This window comes from Podarcis vaucheri (genome assembly GCF_965113315.1).
Source record: "Podarcis vaucheri genome assembly, chromosome: 4".
NCBI lineage: Eukaryota > Metazoa > Chordata > Lepidosauria > Squamata > Lacertidae > Podarcis > Podarcis vaucheri.
Window position 1 is genome coordinate 26,515,900 of NC_138762.1, and position 18,013 is coordinate 26,533,912.

Here is an 18,013-nt window from a genome sequence, read left to right on the forward strand (position 1 = left end):
TCTAGAGTCACTGATGCTACTACACAGCACAGAAATGCAACTTAACATTTACATTTAAAATCGAAATGCATCAAATTGAGTTCAGCATAGAACTAAGGAGAACATTCCTCCAACCTTCCAGAGCAGATGTGGGGCAGTGCAGGTCACACAGGAGAGAGTGACAAAGTCCCATTGGAACAGCATTAATGCAATGCAAATGTTTAGCTGAACACCACCCAAAATATATGGAAGCAGGTATACCAAAAGTGTGCAGGGGGAGCTCTACAGCAGAAATAGAGAACCCCAGGCCCAAGAAACAAATACAGTGCCCCAGGCACTTTTTCTGGCCCCACTCCATGTTCTTGAGATCTTTTGCCTGGCTGAAATGTGTCCTTGAACTGTGATCATGCCTTTTGCTTGTCTGTCTGGATGGAGGGATGTATGGATGGCTGAAATGTAATCTACTATACAAAGGCCTGGACGGAGAGGAGTGGGTGGGTGGATGCAGAGACCACTGTCGCATGCATAGTGGAATGTACTGTAGCTTACTATGCAAAGGATGGGAGTCAGGCCCATTGTTCTGCCCCGTTTCGCCTCTGACCCCATCCACCACTGGCATGCAACCCTTGGAAGACTGCCCACAAAGCAATATGGCTCTCAGATTGAAAAAGGTTCTCTAACCCTGTTGTAAATGCAGAAAGGGAAAGGCAGAGGAGCTGGGCAGTTCTTCCCTGCACAATTCCCCTTCTCTGTTATGGTACTCCATATGGTATGGCCATCTGAGGTCCCCTGCTCTGGCTTGCTTCATGGACCACAAAGGAAGAGAAGGTTAGCCCTGAGTACTCTTTCTATCCGTTAGTCCCCAAAAATAACTTCTACTCATCCTTGTGAGGCAGTGCTCTCCGCAGCATATAAAATGAAACACAGTCAAAATGGATTTATCACAGCACACATGGAATAAGTTTCTTTCATACTTCAGATTTTGCATCGACCCTGGATTTGTGAACTTTAGAGGTTAATAAACATGCATTTTTAATACTGCTGGTTTTTTATATTAAAAAAACACAAAGTAAATTTACTATGAACGTCCTATGATGAAATTATTTGTTTTTGTTTTTTTTTTAAAGATGTGGGCAGAAAAATATGAATATACTGGAATAGTTAGTTTGAGATCATGATAGCATTAGAATGAAATAGCCTCTGCGTGAAAAGGTAAATCTGCAATGGTTCGCCAAAAGCAATTGGGGTAGTAAATCAATGAATACACATTTTATCATCACAAAAAGAGCAGCAGGGATGGGAGAAAGGCCTGGTTGATTCACCAAAGTGAGTTCTCCCCCTCTGCTAAAGGTCCTGGTGAAAGAAGTCTCAAATAAATATACATAAATATTCAACACACCAATTTGAAGAATCTTCAAGTTTATTATTAAAATCATTTTATGGCACTTAACAACAGAAATAATCATACGGCTTTGCAACCAGAAGGTTCAAAGCCTAGATTTTCTTGAGATATTTTCTACACTGAAAGCCCTTTTATTATTTACACATTTTCTTGAAGAGCTTCTGTCAACTATTTTGTCCTTCTGTATTGCAATAATTTTGGTTGTAATTTATCTAACCTCATCTTACCCCTATTTTATTTTACATTCTTTACATAAAATTATAGTTTCAGTGTACTAATCAAGTAAATAATTGTGACAGTTAGGTAATAATGGAACATAAATACTATCCACAGCAGCTTTATTTTACATGTTGTCATTATTTTCTTTACAAATACTGAATAATTTACATGGCATTATCAAAAGTATTACAATTTATAAAAGAAAAATTATGAACTAAAAATCAGACATCTCATGTGCCACAGTGTGAGACAAAATCAAAAAGCGTAACATTGCAGCACCATTTAATATGTAATAAAAAATTATCCCACTGTATACCAAAATATTTTATGACATTATACTATTTCCAGGGATGGCTCATGAGAAAAATATATAAACAAAACAAAAAGCTGAAGTAAGACTACTTAAAAAAAAAAAGTTTTGGTGTGCAGTTTCCGTTTCAAAAACCCTAAAGAAAATCAAGTATTTTACTAGGTAATGCACATGCAATTCTCATTCAACAAAAGATGTAACAATGTCAAAAACACATAAAGTAGGTTATAAGAAAATAAGTCTTGTGTTTAAGTCATCAAACATTAAGGAATAAAATACTGTGCTGTGTCAAAGGTCCCTTGGCAACCTCTGATGTAATGTTTGATGTAAAACTGCAGCAAATCTATAAATCAGATCCTGCAGATCGTATTACTGTGAGTGAAATGAATGTCCATAGCAAACAAATGAATACAGAATGCTTCAAAGTGACTTTTCTCCAAACATTTCAATTTCATAAAAGAGAGTAACATACTCAGTCTTATATTAGTACACTGAAAAATGACACCACCTCATACCATAAAACTGAATGGATGCAATCTGGGGATACATACATATATATCTCTGCACATACAAACCGATTTTACCGACATAGTCCTAGGCTTTGGTTACATAAAGTGCAGTTCAGCCCTGTGAATTTTACCGTTGTACTGTGTACATAACTATATTTTACAGCTCAGTCTCCCTGCAAATCTTTAAATACATGTTCTACAGTTTTGCTAATAAGAAGCTGTTGCTTAAAACAAGATTATGTAACATTTAAATCCTGTGTACCTTGGGCTGAACAAGATGTTCACTACCAGATCCAGGGATGTCATCAAACTGTTGCAAAGCAGCAGTGGGAAAGCACAGTTTACAATGGAGAAATGTCCGAGAGCAAGGAGCCAATTAATCCTTCTGCCTATCACTTTCCCTTTGCAACATGCCCTCATGTTCCCCAGTCAGGTCCCAGGCGCTCATTTGCTTTGTTATAGGAGAAAATGGGAGGTCACAAGAAACAAGTATTGGGCCAAGGAAGGATTAAAAACTCCTCTCCCATCAAACACTTTTCTACTGTAAATCATGCCATTCTCTGGCTGCTTTTGCAGCAAAGCATGTTCAGTGATAGTCGAGTTTCCCAAATCCAGGTTTGCCATGGAACATCTAATTTGGCCCTCATTGCCACAGAAATATATGCATTTTATTTATAAGCTGCTAGGAACTGCATAGCTTCCAAAGTACAGTAACTGCATAAGTCACATTTTATTCCATCACATTAGTATATAGCTTTTGCTAGCAAAAGTGAATTCAGATCTTACCGCATCTGTGACCGTGATTTCCTCCCCCCACCCCCACTGCGTAAGAGGATGACTCCCACCCCTGTCACACAAAGCTGTATGGTTGCCTGCATGACACATCAAACAGTAGCATGCCACCAAAAAACGATAGCTTGGAGAAAACTGGCTGGAAACATGGCATGTCTATATGAAACCACCATGTCTTTAACCTCATACCTTTTGCTGTATAAAATTTTCAAGTTTTATTATAATACATGCTGTACACTCCATCACTCTCATAGCAACTTCAGAAGTGAACCTGTCATTTGGAATCTGTGGAAAAGGAAGGAGGTCTGGATAGCGAGTTTTTAAGCTATCGACTCCATATGCTTCCAGTGTGTGAACATCGTTTGTAAGGCCTTCAAGCTGTTGGCTATATTCCTCAATCTTTTGTGCCAGTGCAGTGGGTTTCACATCTTTATCAGACTTGCCCCTTACGGCATAATCGGCAGCAATCAAAGCAAGCTTGGTAGACAGGTAACATTTAAAGCAAACCCATTCATTGGCATTTTTATGAAGGTCATTTCTTGCTGCTGAAAAGTTTGCTCTAGCTTGCCGTAACCACCTACGAGCCTCAACGGGATTTCCAACTGACTTGAATGTAGGTGGCATAAAAAACCGCTGGGAATATGAAGGACCTGTAGAAGATGGACATTTTTCTTTAGACTGTTGTCTTTCAGATTTGTGACTCGTTGCTTCCTGGTTCCATGAAGTATAAAACCTTTGAAATGAAAATTTGTCTGATTGAAATCGAGAAGCTGATGATGAAAATGTTCTTCTGGATGCCCTATCTGCATTTTGGTCAATAAAAGCCTGCTTTTCTAATCTGTTGATCTCATTTTGTAAATGCTTGAAAACTTCATTGGCAATATCAAGGTTCTCTGCATTTTTGTCTGGATGCCACTTAAGATACAGCCTTCTTATGATCTTTTTCCTTTCAGATTCTGGAAGCTTCCAAGCTTGTTCCATCACAGATGTAACTTCCCTCAAAATCTCTGATAAAGAATTTGCTTTAGCCTTTTTGGGAGAATGATGTTTAGATGAAGAGGAGGAGGAGGAGGGAGATTTGTGACTCTCTCTTCCGGGAAAATGAGGAGGAATTGTTCTTGGCCCATGCGGTAGAAATTCTGTGGGACTTGTTGGAGTAGATGGTGCACTGCCCCTGCTCTGAGAACTTTCATCAGGCCTTGAGAACTTGTACAAATCAAGAGAGCTCACTATCTTGTACTCGCTGTATCCAATGTCAATCTGATAAATCTTGCCCAGGAAACTGGAATTTTCATCATCTTCCCTTTCTACTTCTTGCACAATGATAGCATATGTATAGGTGGGATGGTACGACCCATAGATATCACCACCTTCAGCATCGACAAGATAGCCAACGTATTCACCAGGATAGAAAACATTCATTGGATCCATAAGAAGAGTATAGTGGATTTCAGTTGGTATAGGAGTGCCAGGCATAGGTAGTTCAAGCTTTGATGGTTCTGAAGAGTCATACTTCACACCTAAACTGTCAAGCTTCTCACTAATTCTATAAATATCATTGCAACCCAACATAGCAATTAAATAGGATGTATCAGAAATCAGATTATCAGTTGCAGATTTCAGGGTCATTGCTAATGCTAGAAGGAAATTGATGTCTTTGCTATCTGAGTGCTGTATATAGAGCAATATTACTGCATTTCCATATCTCTTTAAAAAGGCGAATGTTTCACTTCTGCTGTGAGGAATAGGAGCAAAACCTTTCACTCTCAGTGTTGTTTGCAACTTCTCAAAACAAGAAACTTTCAAGCCTTCTCTCAAGGTTTTGCAAAGTTTTATGGCTTTCTCTTCATTGGCTAAGAATGCATTGTCATTTTCGTGTTTCATAATTCTAATTAGTCCCGTGATGAACTGTTCAGAAGACAGCAGTAACTGGAGCCTGCCTTGGAGAGAACAAAGTGCTCCAAACTGACAAATTTTGGGTGACTCTTCATCCAACTGCTCCTCAAGGATACTGCTGAGGAGACGGGGTCGCAGCTTCTGGGGAAACAGCATTATCAGTTTGGTATGAAAACCATGGTCTTTTCCTAAGTAACACTGGCTAAGATCAACAAGCATTTGAACACCAATGTTTCCTTGTATTCTACTTTTGTAATGTGGTGCATCATCAAAAACTAAGATGCTTGATTTTACCAATCTACCATCTTGGCTTGGAAGATAAAGAGCCAGGTCTCGCACATTTTCAAGCTCATTTCTAACCTTAACAGAATCATTTTGAAGGCTTTTAAACAGGCCAGAAACAACTCGTTTAACAGTACGCATTTCATTAGGATCAAGCTGTTTTCCTTCAGAGTTCTTGAATATGCGACTCAGAACCTCAACATACTGCTTTGTTGAAATAACATCTTCAGTGCCTAAGTGTTTAAATAGTTGGTGGAAGGTGCCAAGTTCTAATGGAAGTTTGTACAAGTAAGGTTTGAAGTCAGATTCATACTCAAGATTTATTACGACTTCCTCAGGCTTCAACAGCTTCCAACCTTCTTCAACCATTACAAAAGCAACCCCTCGAAGCTGAAACCGGAATTCTCTCTTGTCTGTACTAAGAAATTCATAGATGCTCCTTAGGACTTTAACCCTTGTTTTTACCATATCTTCATCCAAAGTTGTTATATTACATATATTTCTGCAGTTATTTATAACTTTGTCTAGAGGTGGATCCAAGTTCACATTAAGCATAGTCAAAACCTGCTCAAGTTGTTCCTGTGGACCAAGACTGCTTCCTTCTTGTTCTTTGATACTCAAAGGCGTAGCTTTTTCTGGAAGGATAGGACACGAAGTCCAAAGGAGCTGCAAAACGTCACTCTGTTTGAATTTTGGGTTTACTTGGGCTCCACTGAACTTTATAAGAGGGAGTGTTCCATTAACCTCTTGATACTGTGGATGGAATCTTACAATTTCTGCCGGAGCACGTTCTGGACACAAGAATGCTATTAAAGACAATTCTTTAAGGAAGTTTCCAGATAGCAAATCAGTTCTTTCTTGAAATATGTGATGGAGGAGGACATCCACTGTATTCTGCAGTGTATCCTTAGTCCAGTTTTCAGTGTTGGCTCTCATACTGATCTCTTTAGCAAACTGCAGTAACTGCTGCTGGGATATTACATATTTTAGTCCCATATTTCGGAGAAATGCTACCCATGATGCAAGGAATGCAGCACGGTTTTTTGGTTTTGTGAGCTGCTCCAGTTTCTTAAAGAAGTCTTGGGGTATAAACAGCTTTTCGGGAAGCATAACTTCAAAAACTCTTACGGTCCTATCATAAAAATGCTTTGCAGGTTTTAATCTATTGCATGCATCGTGAATTATCAAAAAGCTCTCTAGCTTCTCAAACAGCTGTTCCTTTATTTCTAAAGATTCTTCAATGCTAGAGAGCCTGTTCTTTAAGTAAATCAGATGTTCTAGTTTTGCGTCATAAGACAGACTTTCAATCTTTGGTAAAAGATGCTTCAAATAAACTTCAAGGTCATCTACTGGAACACACCCAAGTACAGTGTACAGGTCTTTTAAATGGATTTTCTCTTCCAGAAAGGCAGCTGAAGATGACTGTGTCCATCTATCCACTTCAACAGAGGGGATAGTTCTTGTGAGTACATAACATGCTCCACATTTTGAAATGCTGATGTATCGTCCACTGATAGATTTGTAGCACGGAAGGGACCTCAAAATTTTAATGTCGTCCTCAGATGTCAAATGACTTAGGTTGCAGTTGAAGTACATCAGGAGGGCCTCAAAATCATTCTCGGCTAATTTTTCAGTCTTAAATGTTGATGTCTGAACCATGTAATGTATGGCTTTTAAAATGCTTGAAGGGTTGTCTATATTTGCTGTGTGTCCTGACAAAAGGGGCACTAGAGCATTGTCCTTGGAGCAAATTTTGTTCAAAGCAAGTTGAATACAACCAGTTTTCATCAAAGCATGAAAAACTTTATCAGTCTGAGAATTTGGGAACAGAGCTATATGCATAAGACTGAGCGGAAGCAGGACATCACAATCTGGTACAACAAGCTGATTAGAGGATACGGTAAATTTTGTACCTGGAAGCAATGCCCAGTCCTTCAAAGTATCAACAACAGCATCAAATGTTGGTTTTGCATCTTCCTGGTCATCTTTCACATTTACAGATTCACCAATAAAATGCCACGTGTTCTTCAGCCATGATTCACTTGCAAAATTCTCCTTCCATCTCACACAACCTCTGGTTTTGTATTCTCTTGGCAAGACAGAAGGCAACAAATCAGCAAAGCTGGTAATATCAAAGACTTTTGCTACATTGCATTTCAGTAAGATATTGCTGTACCGCAAGTACAGTGTGTTCATAAACAGATCTTTACGAGATGGAATCAGTTCATGATAGGTAGTTAAGAATTTTGGACGCTTTGAATCAAAAATTTGCAGTACACTATCAAGTGTAATGAGCAGAGGTAATCCTTCAATGAGGATTTCATTTTCTTCTGTGTCTTTAAAACAGTAGTCAACAAGAAGTTTTAAACTGTGGAAAAGCTTTAAATTTGTCTGCTGAAGTCGACAAGGCAGCTTTCCAATGTGGCAATTAGAATCCGGAGAGGAAAATGTCATCAAAAATGATCGGACATCAGCTGAAGTCACATAGCTCACTGGAATATCTGCATCCACAAGACAGTGATAAAGATTTGCAGTTTCATCACAGCTATAGATCAAGTTGAAGCCAATTTCTAAAAGGAGATGTTTGAGTCTATACACATTTTCTGCTACTGTTTTGCGTGTTGTAATGTTGTACTCTACATTTTTGAGGTGTTGCAACTCATCTTGTAACAAATTGTCAAAGAATGGCCTAGCTTTGTTTGAGGTAGACATATTAACCCATGTAATGATAATTGCAGAATGCAAATCAGAGCCATCGACATTTGGAGCTCGCACAACAGGTAGGAGACGTTTGGATTCCTCATGAATGCAGCTATAAACTGCTTTCACTAAGCAATACCAATCAGGCTGCAGGTCAAGTCTGTTAACGGGGAAGAAGGACAGAAACTTTTTCAAAGTGTCTTTCACTGTATGCATAGATGTGTTGTGTAGCACAGACACTGTTGGATCGGTACCTTGAAAGTAACGTTTCTTCAGCTGAATCAAAAGTTCTACATAGGCCGGTGCAATCAATGCTGTCATTAAACTATTATTCCAGTCACTTCGTACTCCAACTCCGTTATCATCACGCCACAGATTTCGCCTGGCAGAATCCAGGGCAAAGTGTCCATTCACATGAAATGGTAACCCAGTTTCTAAGGACAGGGGTAAGAAACAAAATGCCCTATGAGGTTTTTTGTAGTTGTGAGTAATACATGCAGCAACTCCCCCTCGGGGGAAGAGAGTAATGTCCTCATTCTTATGAGCTGATACAACACTCTTGGATACCTTTTCAATGTTGGAAAAACCTGACCTGTTGCAAATTAACCAGGCTGTGAGGTTACCTTCAGAGTCTTCAGTATCCATAGTGTAAGTGATTTGTTGCACAGGTATCTTGCTAAGCTCTTTCTTCTTAGTGACACTGTCAATTACAGAAGCATGGAATTGCTTTCGTTTCAGTCTATCGCCATCAGTTACTTTTCCTGTTACAGAATACAACACATTAAGTGCTCCTGTTGTTTTCTCTATTTCACAAATAGAAATTTTTTCCATGTGGTTCAAAAACATCAAGAGTTCTGCTCCATCTGTACGCAGCTTATCTAGAAGATTTTGCACCATTCTGTCTGAGCATGGCACTGGGGAGATTTCGGACGTTTTTGCCATTTCTGTATTTCGAAGTGGAAATCTAAACATGGTGCAGTTTTCTAGTTTAAAGTGATCTCCTAAATAGAGATCCAAGACATCTGAGAACTGTGTTCTGAAATCAGCATCCAGGTCCCTAAACATGCGTCCTGGACTAATTGATGTTGCACCTGGTGCATATCTGGCATGAGGATCAAAGATACAAAGAATATCATTACCAGAAATGAAAGAAGGACAGTCAGTTATGTGATACACGGAATTGAAGCCTATACCATACTGGCCAGTTTTACATGGATTGCCTTCTTTAGTGCCTTTTCCAAGATTCTGAATTCCTCTAATGTCATCTTCAGTAAAAGGCTGATTGTTGAAGACGCACAGTGCAGGCCCTTGAAGTGGAGACCATTTTTCATCAAATATTCTATCAACTGGATGCTGTCTAGGATCAAACACAAAGCAAACTTCTGTAGCTTTTGCATCATCTGCATTCTGAAGGAGCTCTTTCAGCATTTCTTTTTCTGATGGATATGCATTAAGAATACTTTTAATTCTGCTTGTCAGTTTTTCTTTCTGCCCAAATTCAGTCCCAAGGGTAGTAAAACAAATGTTTGATGCATACCTTTCTAAGGCTTTATGTCGCTTGGGTACTGCTCCAAGCTTTACTGCTACTTCTCTAGGGATGTCGGCATGACAGTACTTTACAGTTGTATCTTTCACTTTGATCCAAGGGCAGTCATTGTAACACAAAGTATTAGCATGTAGAAGGGCAAGGTGAGTATCCGGTAACAATATCTCGCCATACTGTTTTTCACAAAATTCTTGCTTCTTTTCTCTAATGAGGCCCCATATTCCTTCACTGATGATTCTCCTAGAAAGCTGGAAATTTTCTTCAGTCAGTGGTTTAGCTCCTCTTTCCTCATTGATTAACTCAAGAACCAGAGCAAAATCTTCTACAGTAAAAGCATGACGCACGCCTACGCTTTCAAATAGCTCACGAAAGCTGTTTCTGTATTTATTAGCCAGTTGATGGAGATACGGCGCTGCCTCAAAGTTAAGATGAAAAGACACCTTTGTGGGGTCAACATAGCCATTTTCAACAAGAATGAAACTGCAGTTTTTCAGCTCTTCAATTATGATTGCTTTTGTTGCTCCATTTTGGAGCAGGGCATCATGGAGATATTTATAGCAAGCATTGGTGATGTTTTCTTGGTACAAGGTAATCCCATCAAAGGACTTTGCAACTTCTTTCAGCTGGTTTATAACCATAGTAACAGTTGGTTTCTTAAGCAAGCCTAAAAAATCTTTGACTGCCAGAGAAATGTTCCCACAACCTTTAAAGGAATGGGAATTTTCATTCAGGATTGGTTTTAACAGACAAACTATATCTTGATAATCAGCAGTGAAAAGGTCTATCGCTGAAAACATTGTCTCAGGGCCAAAATCAGTACCCTTCCAGTGCAAAGAGAAGCCTGCTGGTTTTGTGAGAAATGGCAAAAATGGTATTGTTTGGAACTTTGCAGCAAATTCTTTAGCTCTAGGATCTCTGCATTTAATTTTTTCATCTATGAGACTTAACAGAATACTGCTTCTGAGACAAGCTGAAGCATGATCAGTCTTGTTGATTTCTGCTACAGATTCGGCACGTTCAACCAAGTCTTCCCAACAAATATCGTCTTTAGCCATACCTAGCTGAACTAATTTGACCAAAATCACGGGATTAAGGTAATCTTGACTGGTGCCATAGGGAAATCTTCCATCTTCTTTATCGTACAACTTTGCAACTCGACCTTCAGGGTGGATCAGTCTTGAAGGTTCCACCAGAGGGTGCTCAGTCAAAGAACAGGGAATACACGGTGTAACACAGAGAATTTCTGAGAACTCGCTAACCTTTTCACTCAGAACATAGTGCATTAAAGGATCACGAAGCTCTGCCTCAATCTCTTGGATATTTGGGAAAAAGACTTCAGAAAAGAATTGCCTCTCTGAAAAAGTATTATCTAGTAACACCTGTTTACACCCTGCTTCTTCAAAGCCTGCTTTGACCCAAGATGGAAGGTCTACAGCACAGAGATTTTTTGAGCCAGTTTTTTTAAGGTACTTTAGAAAAATATTAAAAGCTGCAGGTCCTATGTCTGGACGTTTCAAGAGTGAATCATCTAAGAATCTCACATTCTTCATAGACACCCAAGATGAACCATCAGAGAACACTCTGATCCCTTCTTTGCCTTTTGTGTGAGCTATTTCTTCATAAAACCCCTGACATATGACCGAAAAATCATCATGCACTAAGTCAGGATCAGGCCATACTGCATAGTAATTGTAGTCATTTAGCTCCCCACAAACTACCATGTTGCGTAGAACCACAAGAGCTTCTAAGTAAGCTTTTACTATAACATGCCGCATAAATACTGTGTTCCACCTTCCTTTTGTGTCAGTTTTCCATATCTCTTTTCTGTTTGATGTAACAGCAAAAGAGCCATTAATGTGAACAGGCAGACCTGTTTTGATTCGAAGAGGTAAATAGCAGAACACTTCTCCTAAGTTGCTACAATTGGGTTTCACAGTCCATTTGTGATCCTGTGCTTCAGATAGCATAACCCCAACTGATCCACATGGGACAAGTCCTAGCCTTCTTCCACTTTCCTGTAATGAGAATTTTAAGGCCTCCCCAGTATCCATGCAAGAACATATAAGCCATGTTGTAGAGTCTACTGTTTTTTGTGGAAGTTCATCAGCAGGCCTTTTTGTCTGTCCAGATTTAGCCATTTCAAAGAAAGAAACTGTGTCATCTTCTGGGCCTCTAAAAACTGGAGAATGCAAGTCAGCAATCCGCCTGAACACATGATGAAATTCTTCCACTGTTATCTGTAATATGCACGATGACTTGGGTGATTCAGTAGGAAGCTTTTTTGTGCTACTGTTGCAAGTTTTCATGAGTTTGGCAGCTTCCTTGAGAACACTTGTAACAGGGGAAGTTATTGCTTTGGACAAACACAGATTTTTTTTAATAGTCACAGTCTCTTGAGCTACACCAGGGTTGGTTTCCTCTGACTTCAAATACTTCAAAACCATGGAGTTTACACACTGAGTAAAAATTATCAGTCTATGTCCACAAATGCTAAACTCATCCACAAGAGAATAGATGTCTGCAGTATTGTAGCAAGTACTGCTGACTTCACTCACTTTAGCCTCCTGTTGTGTTCTAAAAGAAAGCCTGAAAAGTGTCCCTTTGTAACTGTAAGGAGCCTCCACCGTCAACGGGAGCTGACAACCAAACACACCAATAAATGGCTTGAACTGATTAGGAAACTTTCTAAGTCTTTTCTGTTGCTTACTCCAATTAATCTTGATCCCAGGATTAGACTTGTCCCTTATATGTTTACTGAGATGATTGATGTTGGGATCAAACATAATCATAAACTCTCTGCTCATGATGATCGGAATATCCGTGATATGGTACACAGAATTAAACCCCAAGCCAAATTTTCCAACTTTGTCAACTTCTGCTCTTTTAAGAGACTCACCCAATCGAGTTATATTTAGAAAGTCAGAGTCAGAAAATTCAGAATTGTTGAAAGACCAGAGAGCTGGCCCATGACAAGCTGCCATTCCTGGATCCAAAAGATTTTCTCTTATGTCATTATTTCTCCTCATGTCAATCAAAAAATTGCACTCCGTTGCATTAGCATCATCTGCATTTTGAAGCAGCTCTTTGAAGATATCAGATACAGAAGGGTATTCTTCCAAAATGTTTTTAATTCTTACAGTGAGAGGTTCCCTTTGACCCGACTGCTCAAATCCCATGTTTTCTGGATTTATCAATCTGGTACTAAGACATGGCACATTCAACCATTCTGCAGTTTTCATGGGTATATCTTCATGAACCAAAATTATTGGCTCAACAGCATCATCTAGCAAATCATTTAAGTCTTCAACCTTGATATCACAGTAGCAGCATTCATGGATTGGTTTCATTGTAAGCCTGTAAGGTTTTTTGCTACAATATACAGGAACAGGTGTATTTAAACTAGCTGGAATTTGACAGCTGTACAGCCACCTTATAATATTCAACATAATAGAAAGATTTTGCTTGCTCTCTTCTTCTGTAAGAGATTGTTCACTTTTGAGGTATATTTTCTGAATGACCATGGAAACATGGTCTGGTGTCAGCTGCTCAATTGACCCACAGCATTTGAACAACTGGTGGAATTTAGCCATTGTTTTTGGCACATTATGTAGATACGGCTGAAGATCAAGATCATGTGCTGACTTTATCACTGCTTGAGAAAACGAACAAAAGGTTTTACCAGTCCAGACCCAGGGAAATTTCAAGGCTTTAAATGATTCTTTTCCTTCATCTAAGTGATCATTCATGAAGCCATAAATCTCAAGCAAAATGTGCTGAAATTGATAATAATCTTCATCACTAAATTTTTTAGAACTGTGCCAGTCTACGACTACTTTGAAATGTTTTAGCACTGATTTTATGTTAGGTTTGATTGAGATCCCCAGTGCTTTTTCAACATTTAGTCGGACACCTTCCACAAGAGGAACAGAGGAACCTACTAAGGTAGCCTGAGATAAGTCACACATTTCAGGTGGCGAGCACAAATTGCAATGATCACCTTTCCAAATTAAGGAACTTGGGTAATTTGGAGGTCTTTCCTTGCATGCTGGAATCCATTTGATTTTTTTCAACATTGCTTTTGTTTCAGGTGTATGAAGTAATGGATAATTTTTGTTCAAAATCGTTAACAAAGTTCTGGCTTTCCTTCTAAGTGCATCTTGATTTGTACTAGCACAGTCCTTCAAGCTTTCAATTTTTTGAGCTACGCTCAAAATGTCTTTCTCTTCCAAGTTGCTTTCACTTTTTAGGCCTATTAATCTCAAAGAATGAAGAGTATCAGCAGATGTTTTAAAAACATTAGGGGGAAAGCAATGTTCCTCCTCCCCATAGAACATATTTTGTAGTACTTCTACTTCGGGATCAAAAAGTTCACTAGCTGACACCATTTTTCCTTCAGAAATTTGAATGAATTTTAATGGCGTCAGCCAATCCAGCACTTCTGCATTTTCATTTTTTAGGAAAGTTAGATTTTCCAGAATCCATAGCATAACTTTTGTTGCTTCATCGTTACTATAAAAGTCACTCTGAATATCTTTTAAAATAAACTTCATGCAATCTGTGCTCTTTAGCTGGTCTGCTTTTAGTATGTTTACTAAACGAATGGTAGCTTCGTCACTGCTGTCAACTAGTGAAACAGAGAGTTTTATATCAGGTGGAAGTTTGGCAGTGTGATGCAGTACCTTACAGCCTTTCAATGCAGTAAAAGTAATTTCTTCATCAAGTGATTGTTTAATTCTCCTAAATATGATTAGCTCATTAATTATTAATTTTTCTTTTTCCGTAGTATCAGTTAAACTAGCAAGGAAGTTTCTAAGAGCATTTTTGTATGATACAGGGAATGATGCAACCTTATTGGTCAGTTTCTGTATGGAAAGTTTTTCCACTATTTGCAAAACTACACTTGGCAATGGGGCATGTATATATTTTTTTAAAAGTGGATGTTGTATAGATGAGTCTAGTTTCTTAAGCACAATCCCACCAAGTTGTTCAATGATGTCGGGTAAAAATTCTGGAAGCTGAGTTTCAGATCCATCTTCTAGAATAATTGGTGATGGAGTCCTTAATCTAATAAGTTCCATGACTTCTTCATCCCCATCTAGTACTGTTTTTGGGATAAGTGGCATGTCATCAAACATTGACAAATCTTCAGAGAAATGTATATACAGGTTCTTCCATACCATTTTAAGCCACAAAACAGATGGGTGCTTTTTATCTTCAGAAAGTGGAAACCATTGTACCACGATGTCTTTACCAGGCCATAAAGAATTCGTAACTTCCTTGATGAGCCGTGCAAATCGTTCAGGGTTGAGAAGCTGCAGCTGAGTGCATGCTCTTCCTGAAATAAAAAATAAAAGGTGTTAAACTGAGTGACATTTAGTAAGATTTTTGTTAAAACCATAAATTGCCAGTAAAAAAGAAAAGGGCACCAGTTATTTTAGAGTTGTTCTCTAATAGATCTTCTGCTTGCTAGGAAACCGTCACACTTGGCCTTGCTGAAGGCTTGCTATGATCCACAAAGGGCCATGGGATAGTGTGCAAAGTATTTTAACAACAAGCCATGACTTTTTCTGATCAAAAAGGTTACTTGCCCTTTTGAGGCACACCTTTACTACAGCCATGGAAAGAGGCAGCTGCTGGTACTTACCCTGACACCCTACCGACTAATTACATTATCTTCGGATGGCAGACAATAGGAGTCTACCACTTCATCATTGTTTCCTTTCTTAGTACACAGCATGTGTGGTACTGTTCTACATTAGTCCTGCACACTGGCGCAGCTCACGTCTAATGTTAAGCCAAACCATGGCTTAGCAGGAATGAACAAGCATGGACTTCTGAAGTAAGGATTATGGCTGCTGCACTCCTAAATCTGTACAGAGCAGCCATTTAACCCAGTGTGTTAAGCCAGAAAAAAGGGTGGTGTTACTTGAACCATATTTTAAAGGCTTGTTTCCCATCTACCAGGCTCAGGTTGGCTCAGCCAGCAGAAACCCCACTACTATAGTTGGGATCTAGTATAAGTATACTGTCCTTTCAATGATCACTATAAGTAAAACTTGTATTTAATATTCCACAACACTCTGTGTTCTTGTGTATAGCAGTGGATCTGCTTATATTTGTCTCTGAAATACTTCTCTAAGCATTCCCATCACCATTTACCAATATGACTTTGCTTTTTTACACTGCCAGCACATATAGTAGAAATCAAATTAATTCCAGACAAATCCAGCATTTTCCCTCTCTTGATTTACTGGTCATTTTACTTTTTGATAAAGTCTAGTACCATTGAGTTGCCATTTTAAAATAGTTTTCTTTACAGATCACAGCAACTGAGAAATTGGAGCCCTTTTGAAACAGAAATTGCCACAGCTCTCTTGGATGTCACTATTTATATATTTATTTTATTTCACCATACAATTGTTAACTGTTCAATAGATCATTCAATAGATCTTTGAGAAACACCCTGATTTATTTGATTTTAGCACTGTTTCAAATTTATTCCAATCCATGCTGATTTCCTGGTGAAAATTAAAAAGAAAAAAGACACCAGTGCTATTTGCTCTGTTAGGAAAACCTTACTTGTACACAGACTGTACACAAAAGGTTGTCCTTAATGGGGCAAAAAACAGCTGGGGTGGGGCACTTTTCATTGGGAAAATGCTACAAGGAAAAATGATTTTTAAAAGCGCTTCCCAACACAGTGGTACCAATCCATATTAGATCCCCTGCTATTTGAAAAACCTAAAAAGGTAGTTCAATCACAGAACTATTATCATGTATAATATTGCACTCTGTTAACAAGAACCTAAAGTATAGACTGACGGTTGGTCCAGATCAGCACAAGAAACACACACAAAATGCAGACAATACTAGACAAATCCAACATTTCTACCTCTTAAATCAAGACTGAAATTAATACTGTATTACAGGTTGCAATTTGAAAAGGTCTCTCAATGTACACCAGAATAATACTACTTTTCCACCTAATGGATCAGTGGAATTTCTTCTCCTGTTTTTACAAAAAAATTCACAGAAGTATAATTGTTTTCAATATCCACCATGCAACTACCATTCCAATCATGCAAAGACAGATATGCAAACAACTCATCTTTGCAGAAAATCATTTGACTCATTTTATCACTACACACCTGCATGCTATTTTGCATTCTTTATGCAATCTAAAAGGAAGATCTGTAGAGAGGAAATGACTTTTCTACAGAAGATTTGTTTCTTCTACATTTTAACTGTAGAAGTGAACCACCTTTTCAAAGTATTTTTCCACCACTTCCTTTTGTCCTAACCACTATTTTAGTGTCTTTGCATAGATGCATGGAAAAACAATGAAAGGAAAACAAAATGGAAATTGTAAAATATCTACATCTTTACTATCTACAACTCTGCTTATGGGTGAGTTTTAAATGTAAAAATATTGGAAGTTGCCATAAGATAAATTATGGCAGGGGCAAACAGACTTCAGGCTTATGAGATCTGTTTTACTAGAACCCCAAGATCCACCAAACAGAGGAAGGTGCAAATTAGTCGTGGAGGTGGAGCAGCATACTCAGAATTAAGGAACATACTAAACTCAGGAATTTGTACGCATTACCAGAACTGAGCTCACAATCCTGTCACACACAAAGTATCCCTCCCTCCCCCACATTTCTTTATCTCAACAGCCTAATTTAGAAAGGGGGGGGGTAGCCTGATTGCCATTTTAAACAACTGCAAGTCAGAATCCTTGTTGATCCACTGCAAATCACTCAGAGATATGTGGGTAGATCCCATTGCGTGCCCAGGCGGAAACCCCCCCCGACCCCAGGAGCCACTCGGGTGGAATGAATGACTCGTAATGTGTTATGGGATTAAAATTGACCACAACTTTATTTAAACATTCAGGTGTAAGAAGACTTTGGCTTAGGCATTGGGCATTTATCCCTCCCAGTCCCCAGCCAGGGATCTGAGGCACATCAGGGTTATTATATCTGTCTGGGGAGTGGGCTGGCTCTGGAACACGTATGTTTACGCAGACAGCCTGCCCCTTATTTCACTGTAACACGGGGGTGCACTGATAGCCTTTCAATGTATGGCCAGTGACTCCCCTCAACACAACCCCTTTAACGGGGAACCCTGGGGATGGGGGGGGAGCCTTTTGCTACAGGGAAGGCGAAACCTGCCAATGCAGGGAAAATTCCTTCTGGGTCCTTTAACAGCAACCATGGTAAGACCGTAGCAGTGCCCGCATACCTGTAAAGAAGTGAACCTGCAATAAAGAGTATAAACAAAGGGAGGGTAGGGCAGATGAAGCTCTTGAGCTGACTGAGTGACCAAATAAGCTTTGCCCACTTACGTACACAAAGAGCAGACTGGAGTGAAGACTA

General features: G+C 39.0%; 1 protein-coding gene across 2 annotated transcripts in view; it reads right to left on the reverse strand.

Annotated features, from left to right (window-relative positions):
- Positions 1–1,383: 1,383 nt before the first annotated feature.
- Positions 1,384–18,013, reverse strand: part of SACS (sacsin molecular chaperone) — a 46,354-nt gene continuing 29,724 nt past the window's right edge. For both annotated transcript variants that reach the window (XM_082220212.1, XM_082220211.1), the window contains one exon: positions 1,384–14,970. In XM_082220212.1, the coding sequence (XP_082076338.1) occupies positions 3,395–14,970 (11,576 nt within the window). In that variant the 3' untranslated portion in view covers positions 1,384–3,394. The remainder of the gene's footprint in view (positions 14,971–18,013) is intronic.